Raw genomic sequence first — 20852 nt, 5'->3', positions numbered from 1 at the left:
ACAAAATTGTAAAATCAGCTAAGTAATACCTCATACATGGATTCAGGACAGATTTAGGGTGAAGGGGTTTCAGTTGCCTTGGCAGCGTTCGAGATGGGGAGAGCGGAGATCGAAGAGCGACGAGATCGCGTTGGATGGGGCGAAGAGCGACGAGAGGGATTTGGATGGGGGCGGAGAGCGGAGAGATTTAGGGTTTAGGGAGGCAGAGAGCGGAGAGATTTAGGGTTTAGGGAGGCGGAGAGAAATGAGAGTTCGAAATGGAGCAGAGGCGGAGAGAAATGAGAGTTCGAAATGGAGCAGAGGCGGAGAGAAATGTGGCGGAGAGAAAATTTGATATGCTGATGTGGAAATGTCCACACAGGAAATCACTTGGGTCGAGATGGGAATTCGAGATGGGGGTTCGAGATATATATCATTTCTCATTTAACTATAGGATCAAACTGTTCGACTCTCCGTAATTAATTGGAAGAATGTAAATAAATTTCTCATTTTCATAAAGGTAGATCCGCTACCTTAGCGGCCCCCCTAGTGCCGGTCCTAAATTTCTCATTTTCACGTACATGTCTCACTGATACTTATTTATGTTCTGATTGTCATAGCACAGTTCACATTCATATGTTGTGATTGAGAGGATATAAATTTCTATAATCTATGTAAATTCATCCTACGTGTCACTTATCTTTTTATTCATTATGATTTCATTTTTTTTAATATTAATATTAATCTTGAGATGAATTAACAGAAATAGAAATGAATGTATTCATCATTTTATCACATTCATATGCTGTGGCAGAATCACGGTGCCTTTCTTGTATTTATGAATTATCACCTTACGACGATGACAAAATATTTATTCCTGGTCCAAAAAGCTCCAACGGGGAATTATGAGTTGGTCACTCCATTAATAACTAGAGTCCTGTTTCTGATGTTCTCACAACAAAATACTCACTTTGTTATTTTTTTATTAAATACGTGCATCTTTCATTAATTATTTTTTTTATATTTAAAATAAAAAGAATAAAAAGTCTTTTTGTAACTTTTTATTATCAGTTTATGATTTTTTTTTTTACTTTTCTGATTTTATGTCTGAAAAAGACAAATCTTTTATATTTGTAGATTTTACGGCGATCCCGATTGGCGCGTGCCACGTGGACCGGAGACCAAGCTACGATGTGGGCGCGCGACATTTACCATCTCACACGGTCGGGATCCTATTCAATGTCAGGTGCAACTATTAGCTTCCCAATCTGTACATCGACCGTTTATTTGTAGTGAACCCGTCGGAGGCTCAGGATGATCGTCCTTCGAGAATGCGAGTTATGTGATATTGTACTGAATCCTACGGCCCCGGTTCGAACCGCCTTGGAGGCCCGCTCAATTATTTATCTCTAACCCTAGAGTTAAAACTCACTCGTCCGATTCCGATTCGCGCTTGTCCTCCCTCCTCCTCCTCTCTCTCTCTCTCTCTCTCGGGGCAATATCCTCTCGCCGTCCTAGCGCCGCCGGCGTCCGAATCTCTCGTGGCCGAGGAATCCGTGGTCTTCTGGATTCCCTCCGTGCCGCGATGGATCTCGCCAGCCTTACTGTCGTCCTCCGGACTGCGCTCAGCCCCAGCCCCGAGGAGCGCAAGGTTGCCGAAGAGAGTCTTAATCAGGTGAATTGTTTCCTTCCTCTGCTATTCGAACGGTTTTCTCCCGGTTAGGGGTTGTCTATTGAGATCCCCTGCTACAGTTGATTGGACGTGCAACTGTTGAGCCGTCGTGACTGTATGATCATGTGCTTGTACTCATTTGAGTTATTAAAATTTGATCTAGTTTTGTCCTTGGGCTCTGCTGATGTTATTTAGATTAATCATGCAATATAAATCTAATTCAGATATCGACCTGCCCCCTTGAATTATGGTCATACGGGGTGGCGTAATCCTGTCCTCAAGATGCTTTTCTGCTCTCAGTTCGTGTAATCTATATTCAACAGTTTCCATATGCCAGAGACGGCAGAGAGCTAGTTCAACAGACACTGCATGCTAAAATGCCAATGATTAAATTGGTTTAAGCTAAAATTGAATGATTTTATTTTAAGTAAAATAACGTGTTTTTGAGATTTTCTTTTAGACATTTTATCCTTGGACTATCAAAAGTATGTTGATATTATTATCATTCACGCTGATGCAAGGCGTGCATACCTCAGAAACCTAGTTCCTGGATACCGTTTTAGTTTTCTGGAGGTGAAGCGATATTGGGCAAACTTGCGGCCAGCGCCCCCGTCAGCTCGCCTCAGGACCAACATGAGGGCGGTAAATCACTGTGACTGAGAGGTAAGATGGATGGGTGGGTGAGTTGTGCCGGGGTGCAAGGATTTGCGCCTCGCCAGCCTTGGGATTCGACCCTTCGCTCATTGGGTAAATTTGCCATCCACTTACGATCTCAGCTAAGCCATGAATGTTAACATACATGTGGAACTTGTTCTGTCTTTTGTTTTTATGTTTGTGAATTCACACTAGAGGGTGAGACTTGACTAGTAAATCCTATATTCTTATTTGCCACATTAATGAGGCTCCACGTTGGCAGTAATGATAAACAAATAATTGTATAATGTTATTACATTCGTATACAATTGTACTTATTTTTAATATAAAGACAATCATCACAGCTTAGGGTATTAGAAATATTTATTTATAGTGGATCTTGATTTATTATATTGGTTTGCTTCACAAGTCTTGTAGACTAAGGAAACCAAGTTACGAGAATTAGATATAAAAATGAATCAAACGACTTTTAGTCTCAAACTATTCCCTCTCATTATCTTCTCTTCCCTTCTTTTGGGCACATTTATCGGTTCTTGCTCATGGTACTAATCCACACAAGAATGAAGTCATTATTCTATAACCTCAAGTATAAGCTTTAGTTTCTATCTTGATGCTTGATAATATGTGTTGACCATTGATTACAGTACCATGACTTACCAGTTGGCATGGTTGAAATTTCTCCTTTTACTCTTGCACATAGAAAAATACAATAAGGGAAAATGCAATACACATCTGGAACGGGTTTTTTCTCCAGTTTCTTCTCCATACCCTTGAGATTCCTTTCCTAGGTTGGCATGCCTGATATGTGTGTATCCATGTGTCTGCATCAATTGGCACTGACCACTGGAACTTCAAGCCTTGGTGTTGACAAAATTATATGCTTAAGTATATTTTAGGTCTTCTTATGCATTATCATGTTCTATCCAATGTTTTTATGGATGCACAGAATATATTTAAATGTAAAGTATTAGTATACGTGAGCTGTTATATGTAGTTGGCAGATGATAAGACGAGATAATCTATGCTACAGTGACAAACATCTTTTGACAAAGGACAATTATATTCCAAATATTTGTCATGTGTCTTACTATTTTTCACTTTCATCTTTGTCTGGTTTATGTTGTGGATAATGCAATCCTTGTTGGATGTATTCTCTATAGGCAATAATAATTTTCTTAATCCATCCTGGCATCTAAATTACAACACATATTAAAGTCATCTGAATCCTGAAGGGAATTTGGTGACTCATTTGCAATTTTATTTATGTTGCTACTAGATGCACCAAAAGGACTCTAATTGGTATTGTTAAAAGTAATGGAAAAATAAGGTTAGCCCACATTATATATATATTTTCCTGTCATGCAAACCCACGCATAATTATTTAAGGCGTGAGGTGCACAAAAGCGCATAGGTGCTATGGGGCTTGAGGCGTGTATATATAGGGAATGTCTGCGAAAATATTTGAATAACAAAATTATTGTCTATAAAATATTAAACAATAATGTACATATACAATTCATCAGCAAATAAATTCGTTATGCATATAATTCAAATTTTAAAAAAAACTTCAAATATCTAAATCATCAAAATCTTCATCATCTTTCTCAATCATATCATTATCAGATTTGTATAGTTGAATCTTCATCCGTTTCCTCAAGACTGATTTCTTCCTCTCACAAGGTGCATAGGCGCAAGAGGCTCACCTGGCTGTGACTTGCGCATAGGCGCCTAGGCGAGTGTTTTTAATAACTATGAACCTAGGTGAGTATTTGACTTCATTTGCAAGATATATCCCTGCTTTTGGGACCAAGTTATCATACAAGGTGGATGTAACTGGAAAAAAATATATGGTTGGATTTACTCAAATTTTGTATTAGTAGTGTTCTGTTCAATGATGGAAATAATAATCATGTTTTGAAATGGTTTTCGTTGTCATCGATTGCATGCATGTTTTCTTCATCACCAGCCTACAACATTTTCAGTAGGCATTTGTATAAATTCCTCTCTTAGACATTAGTTGGTGAACTGTCAACGATGTGGCCGGGTTTGAATTATCTGTTTACATCTTTTCTCAGTTTGGCTTTGGCTCATCCACACCTTCTCTAATTTCTTCTAGTGCATATTACAATTTATGGCTCTTAGATTTTGTTTTATATAAAATTAGTTAATTACAATTTCTTGATATTTTAGTGAGAGTTTAGTCTAGTTGTTTGTCTCTTTTAGTAAAAGCCAGCAATTCTATATTTTAGTATATTCGCACATTGTATTTGCTTCTTTAATGAGAAGCTAATTTCAGATCATACTGACACGGTCACAGTTTATTTTCTTCTCAACCTTTTTCATTATATTGGATTTAAATGTTTGGTATTTGTATCTGTGAAAATGTATTAGGAACTATTTTTGTGAAATCTTGCATCTTTTTGACTATGTGAGCCCTTGTCTTATGCAGTTCCAGCACACACCACAACATCTAGTAAGACTGTTGCTGATTATAGTAGATGGTACCTGTGATATGGGTGTACGACAAGTTGCCAGCATACATTTCAAAAACTTTGTGGCGAAGTATTGGTCACCTCATGGGCCCGGTAGTAGTAACATGACTTGTGTCTTCCGACTTGTTTCATCATTTTAGAACAATAAAATGACAGCTGTTAGTTTGGTTTAGGTGAACCTCATAAAGTATCAGAGAGTGACAAGAACATGGTTCGTGAGAATATTCTTGGTTTTATTGTCCAGGTTCCGCCACTGCTTAGGTACATTAATAGATTATGTAATATAGATTTCCACCTGTGTCGACTTCATATATTTTGACTTGCTCCTGCTATCTTGCTTGCTTATTGACACCATATGTTTCAATGCAAATTAAAATTTTGATTAAATTATCTTTGAATTTTCATTTGACTGCAGACAGTTTTCACATATGTTTACATGGGGTTTAAATTGAGATTAAGTTTTTAGCTGAGTTTTGTCAAACTTTGTGATGTTTTTCCTATTTGCACTTTTAATCTACTTGATTCTGTTTTATTGACAAACATCATCGATAATCTGCCACAATAACCTTGGTGATAAACTATTCATTTCAAATTAAATAAGAGCAATTATGTGGGTTTTATCATACCTTCGTATGATTTTGATTAATGAAAATTTATCTTCTTAGCTGAGTTCAAGATAAGATGTTGGGTTATGTCAAGTCATAAAATATATGTGTCATGTTTGTTGATGCAATGAACTAAAATTATTGTACTTGTATTAATATATTCTATTTAGCTATATGACTGTCAGAACTTGTAACTCATTTGTTTTTTAGCAACATGTTTCCTCATCCATTTCTTATAGTTTGTCTTTCAAAGTACAAGGGTATACCATTAGTTCTTGAAATTAAATAAATCATAAGCTACTTGTGCAGTCAATTTCTTGTGCAGATTTAAATTTATGAGCATTTTTAGTACATTCACAAGCACTTGAATCTTTAGTAAGTGATGCCTTCAAGACATGTATCTTTAGCTTTGTGCATCAAATGCCTGATACTGCAACTTATGATGGTAATTGCACTGTATTGTTGGTTCCTCTAATATTTTTGTTGAAATAAATAGAGCTCAACTTGGAGAATGCATCAAAACAGTTATCATAGCCGAATATCCAGAAAAGTGGCCAACTCTTCTCCATTGGGTAAAATGCAATTTGTTGTTGCAAGATCAACAAATACTTGGAGCATTATATGTCCTACGGTTGCTTGCTAGAAAATATGAGTGAGTATGCTACATATTTACTTGGTGACTTTACAAATATTAAAAAGAAATACAATTTCTTTCTCCTTGAAGAAAAATAATTTATTTTATTCTGTTTATGCTTATGCTGAGGTTATATTTTCTCTTTGGCACTGATGTAGTTGTTTTCGGAACCATTTCAGAAGTCGAAATTTATGTGTAGTTAAATATCTGTAATCAAGTACCTAACTACCTATCAATCAACACACTTGTAACAGCCACCCACCTTATTATTGCTACTCAATTATTTAAACACATTATTATATACGAAAAAGGACATTAAGACCGAGGTTTAAAATTTTGAGTTGTGTCGGAGTTCTGATTCTAAATTGGAATGATGTGGTTTTGGTACCGTATTGTACTTGTATTGATATGGTTTCAGTACTTTTTTAATATATATATATATATATATATATATATATATATATATATATATATATATATATAAATTTAAAATTAATTTTATTAATATTTGATTATTATATATGCTCACTATTGATGTTTCAAATGTTGTCATATTTTGATATTTTCTCATAAGATGTTTGATACTTATTAAATTTTTATAGTAGATAAATTTAAAAATTATTTTTAATTATTAAAATATATAATTAATTTTTAAAAATATTTAAAAGATATAAAAGTAATTCTTATACAAATTATTTTTTAAAAAATAAATAATTCTCAAAATTCAAAACTAAATCTAAAATTATAAAATTATTTGAAAGATGATTATGAAATTTATTTAAAGGTCTTAAATTATTTTTAAAATGAATTTGGATTTTTTTAAAAAAAATTTGTTTAAAATATTTAAAATTATATTTTGAAAAAAATTTAGATTATTGTAAATTCACACTCACTTTTGAACATATATTAAAAATTTTAAATTAGTTTATGAATTTTTAAAATTATCCCTTAAAATAAAAAATAATAATAAAAATATTGCGTCTTGTAGAGGCTGCTACGGGGGTTGCAACATAGACCTACCTGGGTCCGATCCTAATCGGATCTTGCCCGGGCTCAATTCTATGTAAACAAGCCTGTTACCCGTTGACCTGGGTTACAAGCTTGAATTGTAATTGGCGGTTAAATGTTTAGGGGTCCTTTAACCTGTTCGATGATTTTTATTTTTAAAAAAAATTGTTGGTGTTGAGACTAGAACCTGGTCTCCTAGATGAGCATCGAGTATCCTTATCAGACTACAACTATTAATGTTTTTATATGTTAGTTAATTATTTAATAACTATTCAATAGTTTTTTTGTTATATTGTTATTTTTAATAATGGGAAGAAGAGTAAAAGAGACATTTATTCATTTGTTAGTTAATTTATAATCGTATATCAGCAAATGATTTCATGTGTTAGTTAATTATTTAATAACTGATTAGTAGTTTTCTTTTGCTATATGATTATTCTTAATAATCATGATGACAAATGATTTTATGAATTTATAATTATATATTTTTTTAATATAATAATCTTGAGTTGTGATGAACCATCGAACTAGCGGTTCCGAACCATCGAACCGGCGGTTCCGAACCATCGAATCGGCGGTTTCGAATTGTCAAACCGATGGTTTTGAACCGTCAACACCCTCCGCGACCTTCTGAAGCAATCGCGAGTTCGTGTTAGCTTCGTGGTTGCGATGCTGGTGTTGGTGTCGTCAGTCGGTGGAACGGTAAATTCCACCTGTGCCAACCTCCATGACACTAAATTTAAATCCATGATTAAGACTTTATTACAATTAATTATATATTAATTTATTATAAAATAGTATCTACTTATTTATCAACTGTGAAAACTATTAGTATATTTAAGCTCATCTTAATGGTCACCTTTGTCTCATGTTGCTACCTATGCATTTGTTGTAATGAACTACCTATCCATTGCTTATAGCACACTTCAAATAATCACTTGTGGTTGCCATTTAATCATTTTAAATACATTATTAGAACAATTAGGTCCATTGACACCTATCAATTAAATATGTACATCTTCAAATATTTTTTGGAGATATATATATAGTATCTACTTATTTATCAATTGTGAAAACTATTATGATATTTAAGTTCATTTTAATGGCCTTTCTCTCATGTTGCCACCTATGCATTTGTTGTAATGAACTACCTATTCGTTGCTTATAGCACCACTTCAAATAATCACCTCTGTTGTGGTTGCCATTTAAGCATTTTAAATACATTATTAGAATAATTAGGTCCACCGATACCTATCATTTAAATATGTACATGTTCAGATATTTTTTTTTGTGATATATATATATATAGGTTTTGCTAGCCTGCACACCTCATGGTCCACACCTTGTGAGCACCATGTGTAATTTTTTTAAAAATTTCTTTAGCTTAAATACTATAACCTAAACCCTAAGCTCTAAAAAAATAAAGAAAAAAAATACACTTGGTGCTCCCAAGGTGTGCAACATGAGGTGTGTAGATTAACATTCTTGTGTGTGTGATATCCTGCACACCCACCGTGGTCGACTCAGATGAGTCGGGGCACTCTGATCATTTTCGGATGTCTTGACTCATTGCTGGGCTCCCTAAATCATCTGAGTCGCCCATGTGTGTGTGTGTGTGTGTGTGTGTGTGTGTGTGTGTGTGTGATTTTAGCAAGTATAGTTGTCCGTGTTGCGACTCCCTGGGCGACTGAGTGAACTTGGGACGTTCGGAAGTGAGTTGAGTTCTCCGGTTCACTCAGTTGTCCATGGAGTCATGCACGGGCAGATGTGTGTGTGTGTGTGTGTGTATATATATATATATATATATAGGTGTGTTGTGTTGGGCAGACACCATGGGCGCCCAACATATCAAACCGTTATATATATATATATATACAGTATAATTTATTTTACAGTATAATTTATCTATGTATGGAAATAATTTTTGAAGCATTCATATCATGTTGTCATGGCTCATTTTGCTGAATCTGAATGCATAATGCATTCATTCACTCTTACAGATCATTATACTTTCTTTTTACCATGTTGCTTGATCTTTCACTCATATTTACAATTTCTTTTATTGAATTTACTTTAATATCTATTTTTTCAATTTACTCAAAGTTTAATTACTATATAATATAGATAAATAATTATTTAATTCCTTTACTAAAATATCATTTATGATTGTTAATTAAAGAAGTATTTAAAATTGAGATATACGTAGTTTTAATTATTCAAATCATTACTTTCCCACCACTTAATTGTATAATTTTATGTAATACATATTCAAATATTTTAATTTTTAAAATTACTTTTAATTTAACTAAAAACAAATTGTGGTGTTTGAAAATTTTGCTTTTGGCTTGTTTTATGATTTTTTTTTCTGGTGCATCTGCGTCTTCAATCTGTTGTATATTAATTTCTACCATTTCTGCTTTCTTTCTAGGTTCAAATCTGACGAAGAGAGGACACCACTTTATCTCATAATAGAAGAGACATTTCCTCTTTTACTAAATGTATTTAGCAAACTTGTTCAAGTTGTTAACCCTACAATTGAAGTAGCAGATTTAATCAAGCTCATATGCAAAATATTCTGGTCATCCATATATGTAAGTCCAAATATTTATATTTTAGTTTCTTTTGCATGTCTAAAATGTGATTTCATTTTCTCTGTTGGCATGGAATGCTTTCAGCTTGAAATCCCAAGGCAACTGTTTGATCCCAGTGTGTTTGGATCATGGATGATTCTATTCTTGAACATTTTGGAAAGACCTGTTCCTTTGGAAGGCCAGCTGACAGATCCAGAAGTCAGAAAATCTTGGGGATGGTGGAAAGTCAAAAAGTGGACAATTCATATACTAAATCGTTTATACACTCGGTTGGTTTTCTTAGATTTGTGAAAAATTTGTCTTGTTATTTCTTGTTCTTAATTAACTCGTGCTTAGAACTTACAGGTTTGGGGATGTGAAGCTTCAGAGGCCAGAAAGCAAAGCATTTGCACAAATGTTTCAAAAGAACTATGCAGGAAGAATTTTGGGATGTTATCTACAGATGCTTAATGCTGTTCGTATAGGAGAGTATTTACCAGATAGAGTTATTAATCTTTTACTTCAATATCTTGGCAGCAGGTTGTTATTCCTCAAAATAGAGTTTCTTATGTACTTTTAGACATATATCTTGTGCCTGTATTAGACGATCTCCTAAGGCTCATTATTTTTCTTCAATTCATTTTTTGGGCTGCATCAACATCTTGCAACTTTTCATGGTTTTCATACTCTTTTTCAGATATATTATCAGGCCTCTATGCTCCTCCATTATTTTTTATTTCATCTTTTCTTTCTTATTCGTAGCATTTCTAATTAAGAGTTCTGTTTTTTTAATGCCTCTAAGTAAATTCAGTATGGAAAAAGGAAGAATCTCTTCATCCTTATCATAATGAAATAGAGTATCAAAATCTTAACCTGTGCATGCTTTCAATATGTTTCATGTGCTATATCCATTTTAGTATCTTACCTCTTGTTTCTTCTTTTTTATTTTGATTTTTTTTTGCTAGTCAAGTACTTTCAACTTTTAGTTTAGTTTGTCATTAGTCTGTACAAAATTAATGCTGAAAGTAGTGTATAGTCCATTTGTTTTTCAAGTTCAATCACAATTTACTGGAGAGGAATGCTAAACTATAGTTTGACTTGTATTCTATTCTCTCTTGGTTTTCAGAGTTGGTACTTCCACCAAAGAAAAACATTCAGTTGAAATGGTGCAAGAAACTAGTAGTGAAAAATAAATACAAGGTTCTTACATTTTTTTTTGGTGGTACAAAAAATGTAAATCAATGGCTAACTAGTATGATTACTAGAATTTGTTGCTTTTATTCCTTTAATTGTGTCCTGTTTATTCACTCAGATCAAGAACTCAAATTTGTTTCGGTAATATGAACATTCTCTCCTCCAATATTCAAGTTATGATGTGCATGCCATTTCCACTATTTTTAAGTTGTAAATTATTATTCTCTTGCTGCTTCTGCTAATTATAATTTTCGCAATTCTCTTTTTGTTGCCTTTTTTAAAACAATTTTTAATCTCCTCTTAGTCATCTTATAAAAGTTCACCAACCCATGATGCCAATTAGCAATGATTTCCTTTTTTTCCTATGTTTTGTGCAGTATTCCAAAGAATAGTATGTACCAGCTGCTTCAACCCCAGCTCGACATTGTTCTCTTTGAGATAGTTTTTCCACTAATGTGTTTCAATGACGATGATCAGAAATTGTGGTCTGAAGATCCACATGAATATGTCAGGAAGGGATATGGTGAGTTTTTAGACTGTTTTACTAATAAATGAGGGTATCAAAAGTGCCTCATTCTAAACTTTCATACCATGAGATAAGAATGTGAAAATACTTTTTTTTTTTTTCTGTTGTACAGATATAATAGAAGATTTGTACAGTCCACGAACTGCAGCCATGGACTTCGTCAGTGAATTAATGAGAAAGCGTGGGAAGGCAAACTTTCAGAAGTTCATTCAATTCATTGTGGATGTTTTCAGGAGGTACATTTTCTTATAGACCTTTTATTTAATTTAAGTTATATTAAAAGGAAATATTCATTTGAACATGATTATGAGGACCAGATATGATGAAGCTGTGGAATTTAAACCATTTCGTCAGAAAGATGGTGCTCTTCTAGCAATTGGAACATTGTGTGATAAGCTTAAGAAAACAGAGCCTTACAAATCAGAATTAGAGTGTCTGTTAATGCAACACGTTCTCCCAGAATTCACAAGTCCTATTGGTCATCTACGAGCAAAGGTTGCTTTTCTAAAACATCATGTCTAACATAATCAAATCTGTAGAATTTTTCCACTTTTGTTTTACATTACTTTGATGGAACGGTGTAGTTTATTTCATTTTTTCACTGTATAGAAGTTCATAATTCATCGTCCCCAGGATTCATTTGATGCTAGAAATAGAACTTCTTTATGTTGCAGCTTATCCCACTTCTTTTTGCTAGATATCTTCCCTTTATATAATGCTAGTTCTGGTTTTATGATATGCTGGTTCAGGTGACAGTATTTTTTTTCTACCTTCGAGCATTCTAGTGTCTCACTTATTATTTCTTGGATACATTAATGTTTGGTTTTGGTTAAATAAATCCAAGTTATCTGAGATTTCACAGTATTTTCTTTCTAATCTCTACCAAGCTTCCATTTTATTGACTGGTTACTTTGATGTTCCAAATTATGGTCTATCAGGCAGCATGGGTTGCAGGGCAATATGCCAATATCAACTTCTCAGATCAGAACATTTTCCGCAGAGTGTTTCATTGTGTTATCGCTGGCTTTAAAGATCCAGAGCTTCCTGTTCGTGTTGATTCAGTCTTTGCTTTGCGTGCTTTTGTTGAGGCATGCGTAGGTTAGTTTCTTAAATATGATGTTTACTTGACATTAAGGCCCTATTTACTTGGAGAGAAATCTAGGAAGAAGAGGGTAAGTTTAGACGAGACTTGTGAGCTGTCAAGGTTGTAAAGAATCTCAAGGAGCATCCTCTATTGCTTGTTATCTGCCAGCTTCCTTGAACATGGAGAGGTCACCTGTGAGCCAAAGGCAGTTACTGTTCTGTGATCTCTTTTTAGTGCCAATCAATAGTTATATTGTGAGCGGCATATGACGATTGATTCTAGGCGGTGGCAAGCCAAGTTCTGAGCAAAGCCTTGAGGAGGTGTGGCAAGGAGCCAGACTGCCAGAGAGGAATACTGGTAAGGAAGAGAGGGAGGAAGCTAGAAGTTGGGAAGAAGGATATGTTCAGAAAAATTATGTATAGAACTTTTCCCATCTTGCTATCTTCCCATGTGAACAAGATTAGGGATTTTTTACTTCTCCATTTCTCTGTTTATCCTCTATCTTCTATCTTCCTAGTTTTTCGGTCGTCCCCCAGTAAACAGGGCCTTAGTGTTTGTGTCTTGTAAGGGAAACTAGTTGCCTGATTGTTTTGTTTATCCTACAGATCTTAATGAGATACGTTCGATTCTCCCTCAGTTACTTGATGGTATGTTCCTGCTATCTATATATATATATATAAGAAAACTTATTTTGGATTATTCATCCTAGCTGTATTACCCTTTACCTCTCTCTTTATATATTGTTCATCACTGTAATATTATACTCTAGTCTATGATATTTACAATCAGTAAAAGCAATTTCATCTCTGCAGAGTTCTTTAAACTTATGAATGAAGTTGAAAATGAGGACCTTGTTTTAACTCTTGAGACCATCGTCGACAGATTTGGTGAAGAGATGGCACCCTATGCTTTTGGGTTATGTCAGAATTTGGTAATTTGATTGCATATCATCAACAATGTCTTCCTACATGTTTTATGTCACATCTTTTCTCGTAGGCTTCTGCATTCTGGAGGTGCCTTAACTCATCTGAATCAGACGATGATGCTGATGACTCTGGTGCTTTAGCAGCTGTCGGATGCTTACGTGCCATAAGCACAATTCTTGAATCTGTTAACAGGCTTCCCCATCTCTTTGTTCAAATTGAGCCTACTGTATTGCCTATACTGCAGAAAATGTTGACTACAGATGGACAAGGTAGCTATTTTCTTTTACTGTACATTCTAGTTGGTATCCGTTAAACATGTGATCAACAGACTAAATGTTGTCAACAGACTAAATCTTTGTAGAATGTGTGTTTGTGTGTGAGAGAGAAGAGATAGAGCTATAGAGAATGATAGATGTGGCATAACACCCTCTGTAGGTCCTTAGAAAGACGATTTTAGTTCATATAATACAAATTACAACTGATTTCTCATTTGAATTTTTCTCATCCGCATACAATGCTGATTGTTAAACTCCAGAACTATTGTGGATCCATACATTTCTAACCATTATGTATGGTAATAAAATACTGACATGCAACTTATCACTGTAGTTGAAGCTTTAGTTCAAGAAATGAACCTACTTAATCTAGAAGTTTACCTGAGGACATAGTTGTGCTCCAAGGCACATAGTTATTTATTTTTTGTTTTTATGAAGAGGTTGCCCTCTACATTCTATAAACATGCCTCTTAACCTCATCAGTGATATCTTAGGAGATATTTTTGGAATTTGAATTTTTCTAGTAGCAAGTTAGGACTTATTCAGGAAGATCTATTGCCATTATAGTATTTGGTTCTCACATCTGAGTTGGTAGGTGTTGAAAATCGTTGTTAATATGTTTTAGACTTAGTCTTGAACTGAGCAATAGTTTCTTAATAAACTTGGTATTTGAACATTTCTAGTTTTTGAAGATAGATTTTGAGTGCAGAGATGATTTGACATTTCTCCAAGTTGCATACTGCAAATTGTATGGCAATGAGGATTTTGAATTGTCTTAAATTTTAGGTGTATTTCTAAATTTTCCTGCACCCCTAAAACAGGATAGTGGAAGGGAGAGAAACCCAAAAAATTTAAACAGAGGTTTTCTTTAATTTTCTATTTAATTACCTGATTTCAATGTGATAATACTTCTCTTAACTTTTGATCTTAGAAACTAAACATTTTGACAAGCTTGAAGATCTTCTAGTGGCTTTGTTGCTTTCTTTGCTGCATTTAGACTTTGTTTCTTGCAGATGTATTCGAAGAAGTTCTGGACATAGTCTTGTATCTGACATTTTACTCACCAACAATTTCATTGGAGATGTGGAGCCTTTGGCCTTTAATTATGGATGCACTTAGCGATTGGGCTATAGATTTCTTTGATAGTAAGTCTTTGGTTTCTCATCAAGTCACTTATGAGCCTTGTTCTTTAAAGCAGTCTTATGCATGTTAGCACCAAGTTTAATTTAGCATGTCACACCTGACTTTATCTTTTGTTATCTTTGTCATTTATTATTCATGCATGTCTACAATTTTAATAGTCTTCCAAACATCCATAATGAATATAGCATGTAGATCCATGCCTTTTCTCTTAAATATAAATTTTAATGGGCATCTTTGAGTTCTGTACTTGTATTGATTTTGGCTTCTACATGAGTAGAATAAATGCTTGTAGTTAAGGATTTGCACGGATGTTTATAGTAATGAAACGTAAGTTAATATGCAAATTCTCTTTTACCTTATTTCATAAGGGAACTCTTTCTTTCCTGTAACGATTCCTTATAGGAAACTGATATAGTTGTCAATTATTATCTTAGTTTCCTTTCTTTTATCTTTAATGAATTTTTTATAAAAATATTCTCATATATTCTAATCTTTACATGATATCATTGCTTACATTTTCATTGCAAATAATTTTATACTTCCCACACCATGATGTTTTGCAATGGAACTCATTGGTGCTATTTTCTTGAAGATATTCTTGTTCCGTTGGACAAGTTCATATCCAGGGGTACATCACATTTCCTTACATGCAAAGACCCTGACTACCAGCAAAGTTTGTGGAAAACTCTTTCATCTGTAAGTTAAGCACTTCAAAGAAAAGACATTTTTTAATATTCTACATTATTTTAGGTTGACTCGACTTGGAGAAATAGTTGTAAAGTTGGGACTATTATATTTTTTTCATAAGTTAATAGCAAGAAACATGGTGTGATTCGATGCAGATAATGTCAGACCCGAACATTGATGATGCTGATATTGAGCCTGTTCCTAAGCTAATTGAAGTTGTATTTCAGAATTGTAAAGGACAAGTAGATCACTGGGTTGAACCTTATTTAAGGATCACCATTGAACGATTACGTCGAGCAGAGAGGCCTTATTTAAAGTGCCTTTTGATTGCAGTGGTAAGAAATTCAATATTGATGGTATTTTCTTATCCCCAACATAGTTTCTGACTTATCGTTCATTTGTTTGGTTATGAAAGTTTTGCACATGTAATGAATACAGGAGTGTGAGTCTTCATATAGTAAAGCACCACTATCTAAATACAGATACATGATTTTCAGAACGTTCTATGCACATTTCCAATTTAATTTCTGTGAAGTTTATTGCAGTGTGTAAAAGCTTATTTGCATTCATTTAAAAAAACTTTGTAGAGTTCATAGGTTAAAAAGTTTATTTTCTAGTTACCATAAGAATCTTCATCTACGTTCTGGTATCTACCGAAGCACAACAAAATATAGGCTGTAGTTAATCTCTAGCAAATGTATATTTTGCATACTTTTATAGTGTATGCACAGAACATGTTGTGAAGTTTTGTCAGTGCATATGTGGATGGCAGATGCATATGTAGCCAGCACATAAATTTATTCAACATTTGTTGTATCTCAGTTACATAATTTAAATTATCATTAGGATTTCAAAAAAACTCAAATAGTATAGACCTATCATATATTTTAAGTTCAAATCATGTCAAATATTTATGAGCTTTCACCAACCATCCTTCAAATGTGTCGTCTCTTTAATAAACCATGAATTTTTCCTTTACACTTTGCCTCCTTTTTATTTTTAAAGAATGTTTTCCTTTCTATTGATTTTGTTGTTTACAGAATTATCTACTTCACATCTTGTCTATTCCTAGTATCAACTTGGTTATAGATTGTAAAGTAGTTTGGTTTAGATGAGCTAATTGAAGAATAAAGCAAAAGATGGCTTTGCATATTTGGCCATGTAATGTGAAATACAACATATCCACAATGCTCTTTTCAATGTTAAGTGTTGGGACTTGGGTTTCAAAGTTGTTATGACAGTTTGTTACACCACGTTTGAAATCTCTTGTTGTGTAAAAAACATAGACAAAATGTATAATCTTAGCAAATTACTGAAACCTGAAACCTGAAACCTGATATCGATGGACATGAATAATTCCTTGATGCTGCTCATGCCGGTGAATATCAATTCTTCTGTGCTAACCCTTAACATGCTTCGAACACATCAAGCAAAATTGAAGTAAAAATTATATGTATTCATTTTGATATATATTGAAGAAAAATGAGTAAAAAATTATTTTTAATTCAACCATCTAATTAATAGTCTTATTTAAAGCAGAATCTGAGCGAAAGAGCATTTCATGAGTAAAACAATTTCTTTTGGCATTCTTTGACAATGTCAAAGTGTTTAGATATGAATAAGTAAGCTTATAGTATAAGAAAATTTTAATTCAATTGATTATCTAAATCTATTGGATTTTTTTTTTAAATAAACTTATTGGAAGAGTATAAAGGAGTACAAGTGCACAATTTATCTAAATTCATCTTGACACACTTTAATGCATGCTAAAGCATGTAGAGCGTAAGCAGAACATTGTGCCACAATTTACTATTTTGACTATGGAATGGTATTTTAAATCTTGGTTTTATCAATGTTGTTCTTGTCCGAAACCACTTCTAGGTGAGTCATCGGAGAGCAATTGCCGTGGAGAGATGCCCTGATGAATCGGTGATGAAAACTCCTGAGCTTCCAGCAAGAGGTTAGAATAGGGGGTCGAGGGTGAGCTTGGCGCGACCACTCCGACGCTCAAGTTAGGAGAAGGATGGCTAGGAAAAACCTTGGAAAGAAGTAAAATTTGGATGTGTATATGTGTGTACCTGGGCCCGCTGAAGCGGGCTTCCTTTTATACCTTCTCCCACGTTCGAGTCGGGGGTTGCTATGTAAACCCTCACTCCGATACCCATGCCCCAGTCACCCCACATTCTCTGCTTATCATGACACCCACGTTCTCCTTTCACCTTTGGAGAGACCTAATCCTGCTGGGCGTGGCTGGGTGAAATCGAGCTAGAGGAGTTTGGAGAAGTCGGGTGAAACTGACCTGGAGGAGTCTAGAGATGTCGGGTGAGACCAATCTTGGGGAGTCTGGAGAGGCAGGTGATACCTAACTGGATGGGGTCGAGCTTGATTGGGCTGGTGTTGTCGGACTTCAGTTCGGGTCTACCTTGACCCAAGCCGACCTCTTTGACTTATACCTCAGCTTGACTTTTGACTGACTAGCTTGACTTTGATGCTGGGGTCGAGCAACTTGAATAATTATTTTGTTTATCATTTTTTCCTAGCTTTATATGAAGTGATACATTTATTGTCTTCCTAATCTCCTCTCGTCTAGTACTTCCTGAACATATTTTGTGTGATATTTCTATTGTTCACTAGTAAGTTTTGATATTGTGATCAAATTTGCATTCAGCTGCAACTTGTAACTTTGCAGATTGCAGATGCATTTTATTACAATCCCGCGTTGACTCTTGGGCTACTACATAAGCTTGGGGTCGCTGTTGAGGTTTTCAATCTCTGGTTCCAGATGCTACAGGAAGTGAAGAAGAGTGGTTTGCGTGCCAATTTTAGAAGGTTTGAAATCATTTTATTCTGGTTGATCAGTCCAGTTACTAATTATCTACTTTTAACTGCAGGGAACATGATAAAAAGGTTTGCTGTTTAGGATTGACTTCAGTTCTGGGTCTTCCGGCTGATCAGTTGCCGGGAGAAGCATTTGAACGTGTCTTCAAAGCAACACTCGATCTTCTTGTTTCTTACAAAGATCAAATTGCTGGTAAGGCATGAAAGCTGCCACATCATACTTTTACCCTCTCTTCTAATCATTTATTTGTTCAACAATGGTTGAATTTCTTATGGTTTCATAGCTGTAGATTTTCTTTTATAGAACTTCTTTTACCTTATCATCTTTTTAGCCTTATATATATATTCATTAACACATTTTAAAACACGTGTTTTAGTAATGGAATTATTGGCATATATATATTCATTAACACATTTTAAAACACCATGTGTTTTAGTAATGGAATTATTGGCATGATTGTTTGGTTAACTTTCCTCACTATGGTTGAGCAGAAGCTGACAAGCAGGATGATGCTGACGACGATGATGATGATGATATGGATGGATTTCATGACGATGATGAAGATGAGGATGAGTCCGACAAAGAAATGGGAGATGATGCGGAGGATGGGGACGAAGATGATAGTCAAAAGCTCCAAAAACTGCCAGCAGAGGTTTTTTCCCCCTTGTTTTTCTTGTATCTGTTTGCATGCCTAATTGACATCAGCGCAGTGCTAATCTCCACTAACTGTTCTGATTGGCATTGCCCTGCTTCAACTTTTGACACGAATGGGGCAGGGATGAAAGGCAAAAAAAGGAAACCAATGAGAGGCAGGGCAGCTCTAGGATTTTATTCCACACCCTGCCTAACTCTTCTGTTTTTTCATGATTGATTCACAAATAATCTATTCCATATTACAACGTTTTGATGCTTTACCTAATACATTGCATTTTGATCTGCTCTGAACTTTGCCCTGTCTTATCTTGCCCTCAAGGGAGGTTCTGAAAGAAAAGTTGATATCATAACCTACCCAATCTGAATGCTAATTTTGTTATCTCCTATTTCTTTTGGATATGCAATCTAAAGGATTACATGTTATATTGTTTCTTCTTTCGGCTTTCTGAGGTTTCATCTGTTTTGGCTTTTGTTTTTTTATTGTTGCTTCTCTGTTTAACTGGTTTCTGCAAAATCAGGCAAGAGGATTCCAGCTAAACAATGATGATGACTCTGATGATGATTACAGTGATGATGAGGAGTTGCAATCTCCAATAGATGAAGTGGACCCTTTTATTTTCTTCATCGATACTATCCAAGGTAGCATTAAATCTCACTTGGCACATTTTTAACAATTGCTGCTCAATGGGTTATGTATTTTAGCATTTGACATTATCGATATTAATGTGTACAGCTGTGCAAGAATGCAATCCTGCTAGGTTTCAAAACTTAACCAGGTCATTGGACTTCCATTATCAGGCTCTTGCTAGTGGCGTTGCTCAACATGCTGAACAGAGAAAGGTGGAGATTGAAAAGGAGAAGCTGGAAAAGGCATCATCAGAGTAGTGGTGTTGGTGATATGCGACAGTGATATTTTTTCCAGTTGCTCTTGGTCGTGATCATTCCTTTAGTAGACGAAGGTCAAATTGGTCCTTGGTTCTTTTCGGTGGGAAGTGTACAAAGTGCCATCACCTGTGGGAGGGATAATTGTCATGGCATTTTGACTGCTAAATTTTTTTGCTTCTATTATATAGGAGAAAAAGATAGCAGATACATGGTCGGACATGTTCTGTTATCTTTGATAAGTTTTGTCCTGATATTTATGGTAGAATTGGCATCTTCACATCATTCCAAGCATAGAGTGTATAGTGTATGTTCATTATTTGAGGGAATTCTGCTAGTTTAGGAAAGGTCCAAGTCATTGTGTTATATAGTACGGTAATAAAGTTTTCTTTATTGGTTATTGATCACCAATTAAGTGGTGGGTTTATTGTAATTTATGTTTTTTTTCCCTTGTCCCGTTTCCGTTTTTCTGATTCTGTGCAGTGCAAGATATCTTTATTGTAATTTATGTTTTTTTTTCCTTGTCCCGTTCCGTTTTTCTGTTTCTGTGCAGTGCAAGATATCTTGTCCATCTTTCTTGTGAACAAATTTGATTTGTTCGGGTGCTTGCTTTTCTGTGATTTATACTCTTCACAAGCCCCAACAAGTGAAGTTACTAAAACTCCATGATTGTTCAGGAGGGCTGATTTGTCGTGAACTCATCTTTTTCTATCAAGAGTTTTGCAAGTTTGAGTGCATGGAGGAACACAGTGATATCATCTGTTATTCGAGTTCCCATTTAAACATAATATATATTTTTTTTCTTCAGTAGGATTTTTAGTTTGCACTAGATATTTAGCTTATATTGATTTATCTTGGGATAATCGGTCTAATTTTAAGGAAGTTTTTTATTGTTCATCGGGATAAATCGAGAAGAGTTAGTAATGTGTGGTTCATAAGCTTAATGTGTTTAGGTCAAATTGATCTGTTAATTTGTAGAAGTAAGTTGAGATTTGATTCTTAAGTGCTTAATAAACTGAAAACTTTAG

The 20852-nt window shown here is 34.6% G+C and overlaps 1 protein-coding gene across 2 annotated transcripts; it reads left to right on the top strand.

Moving 5' to 3' along the window:
- Nucleotides 1-1400: 1400 nt before the first annotated feature.
- On the top strand, nucleotides 1401-20272 carry LOC122015003 (importin beta-like SAD2). 2 transcript variants are annotated; one of them, XM_042571599.1, is made up of 22 exons: nucleotides 1401-1654; nucleotides 4755-4890; nucleotides 4971-5058; nucleotides 5899-6054; nucleotides 9473-9635; nucleotides 9720-9904; nucleotides 9981-10154; nucleotides 11186-11331; nucleotides 11447-11570; nucleotides 11652-11829; nucleotides 12273-12432; nucleotides 13024-13065; nucleotides 13231-13349; nucleotides 13415-13613; nucleotides 14633-14764; nucleotides 15355-15458; nucleotides 15605-15784; nucleotides 18139-18278; nucleotides 18341-18480; nucleotides 18780-18940; nucleotides 19461-19581; nucleotides 19676-20272. In XM_042571599.1, exons 1-22 carry the CDS (start codon nucleotides 1565-1567, stop codon nucleotides 19825-19827), a joined length of 3090 nt encoding a protein of 1029 aa, XP_042427533.1. In that variant the 5' UTR covers nucleotides 1401-1564; the 3' UTR covers nucleotides 19828-20272. The 2 variants fall into 2 exon arrangements, with proteins under 2 accessions (XP_042427533.1, XP_042427532.1); XM_042571598.1 differs by having other exon boundaries at nucleotides 4755-4893.
- Nucleotides 20273-20852: the final 580 nt, after the last annotated feature.

Source organism: Zingiber officinale, chromosome 8B (genome assembly GCF_018446385.1).
Source record: "Zingiber officinale cultivar Zhangliang chromosome 8B, Zo_v1.1, whole genome shotgun sequence".
Taxonomy (NCBI): Eukaryota; Viridiplantae; Streptophyta; class Magnoliopsida; order Zingiberales; family Zingiberaceae; genus Zingiber; species Zingiber officinale.
This window is presented reverse-complemented; position numbering and strand designations above follow the sequence as displayed.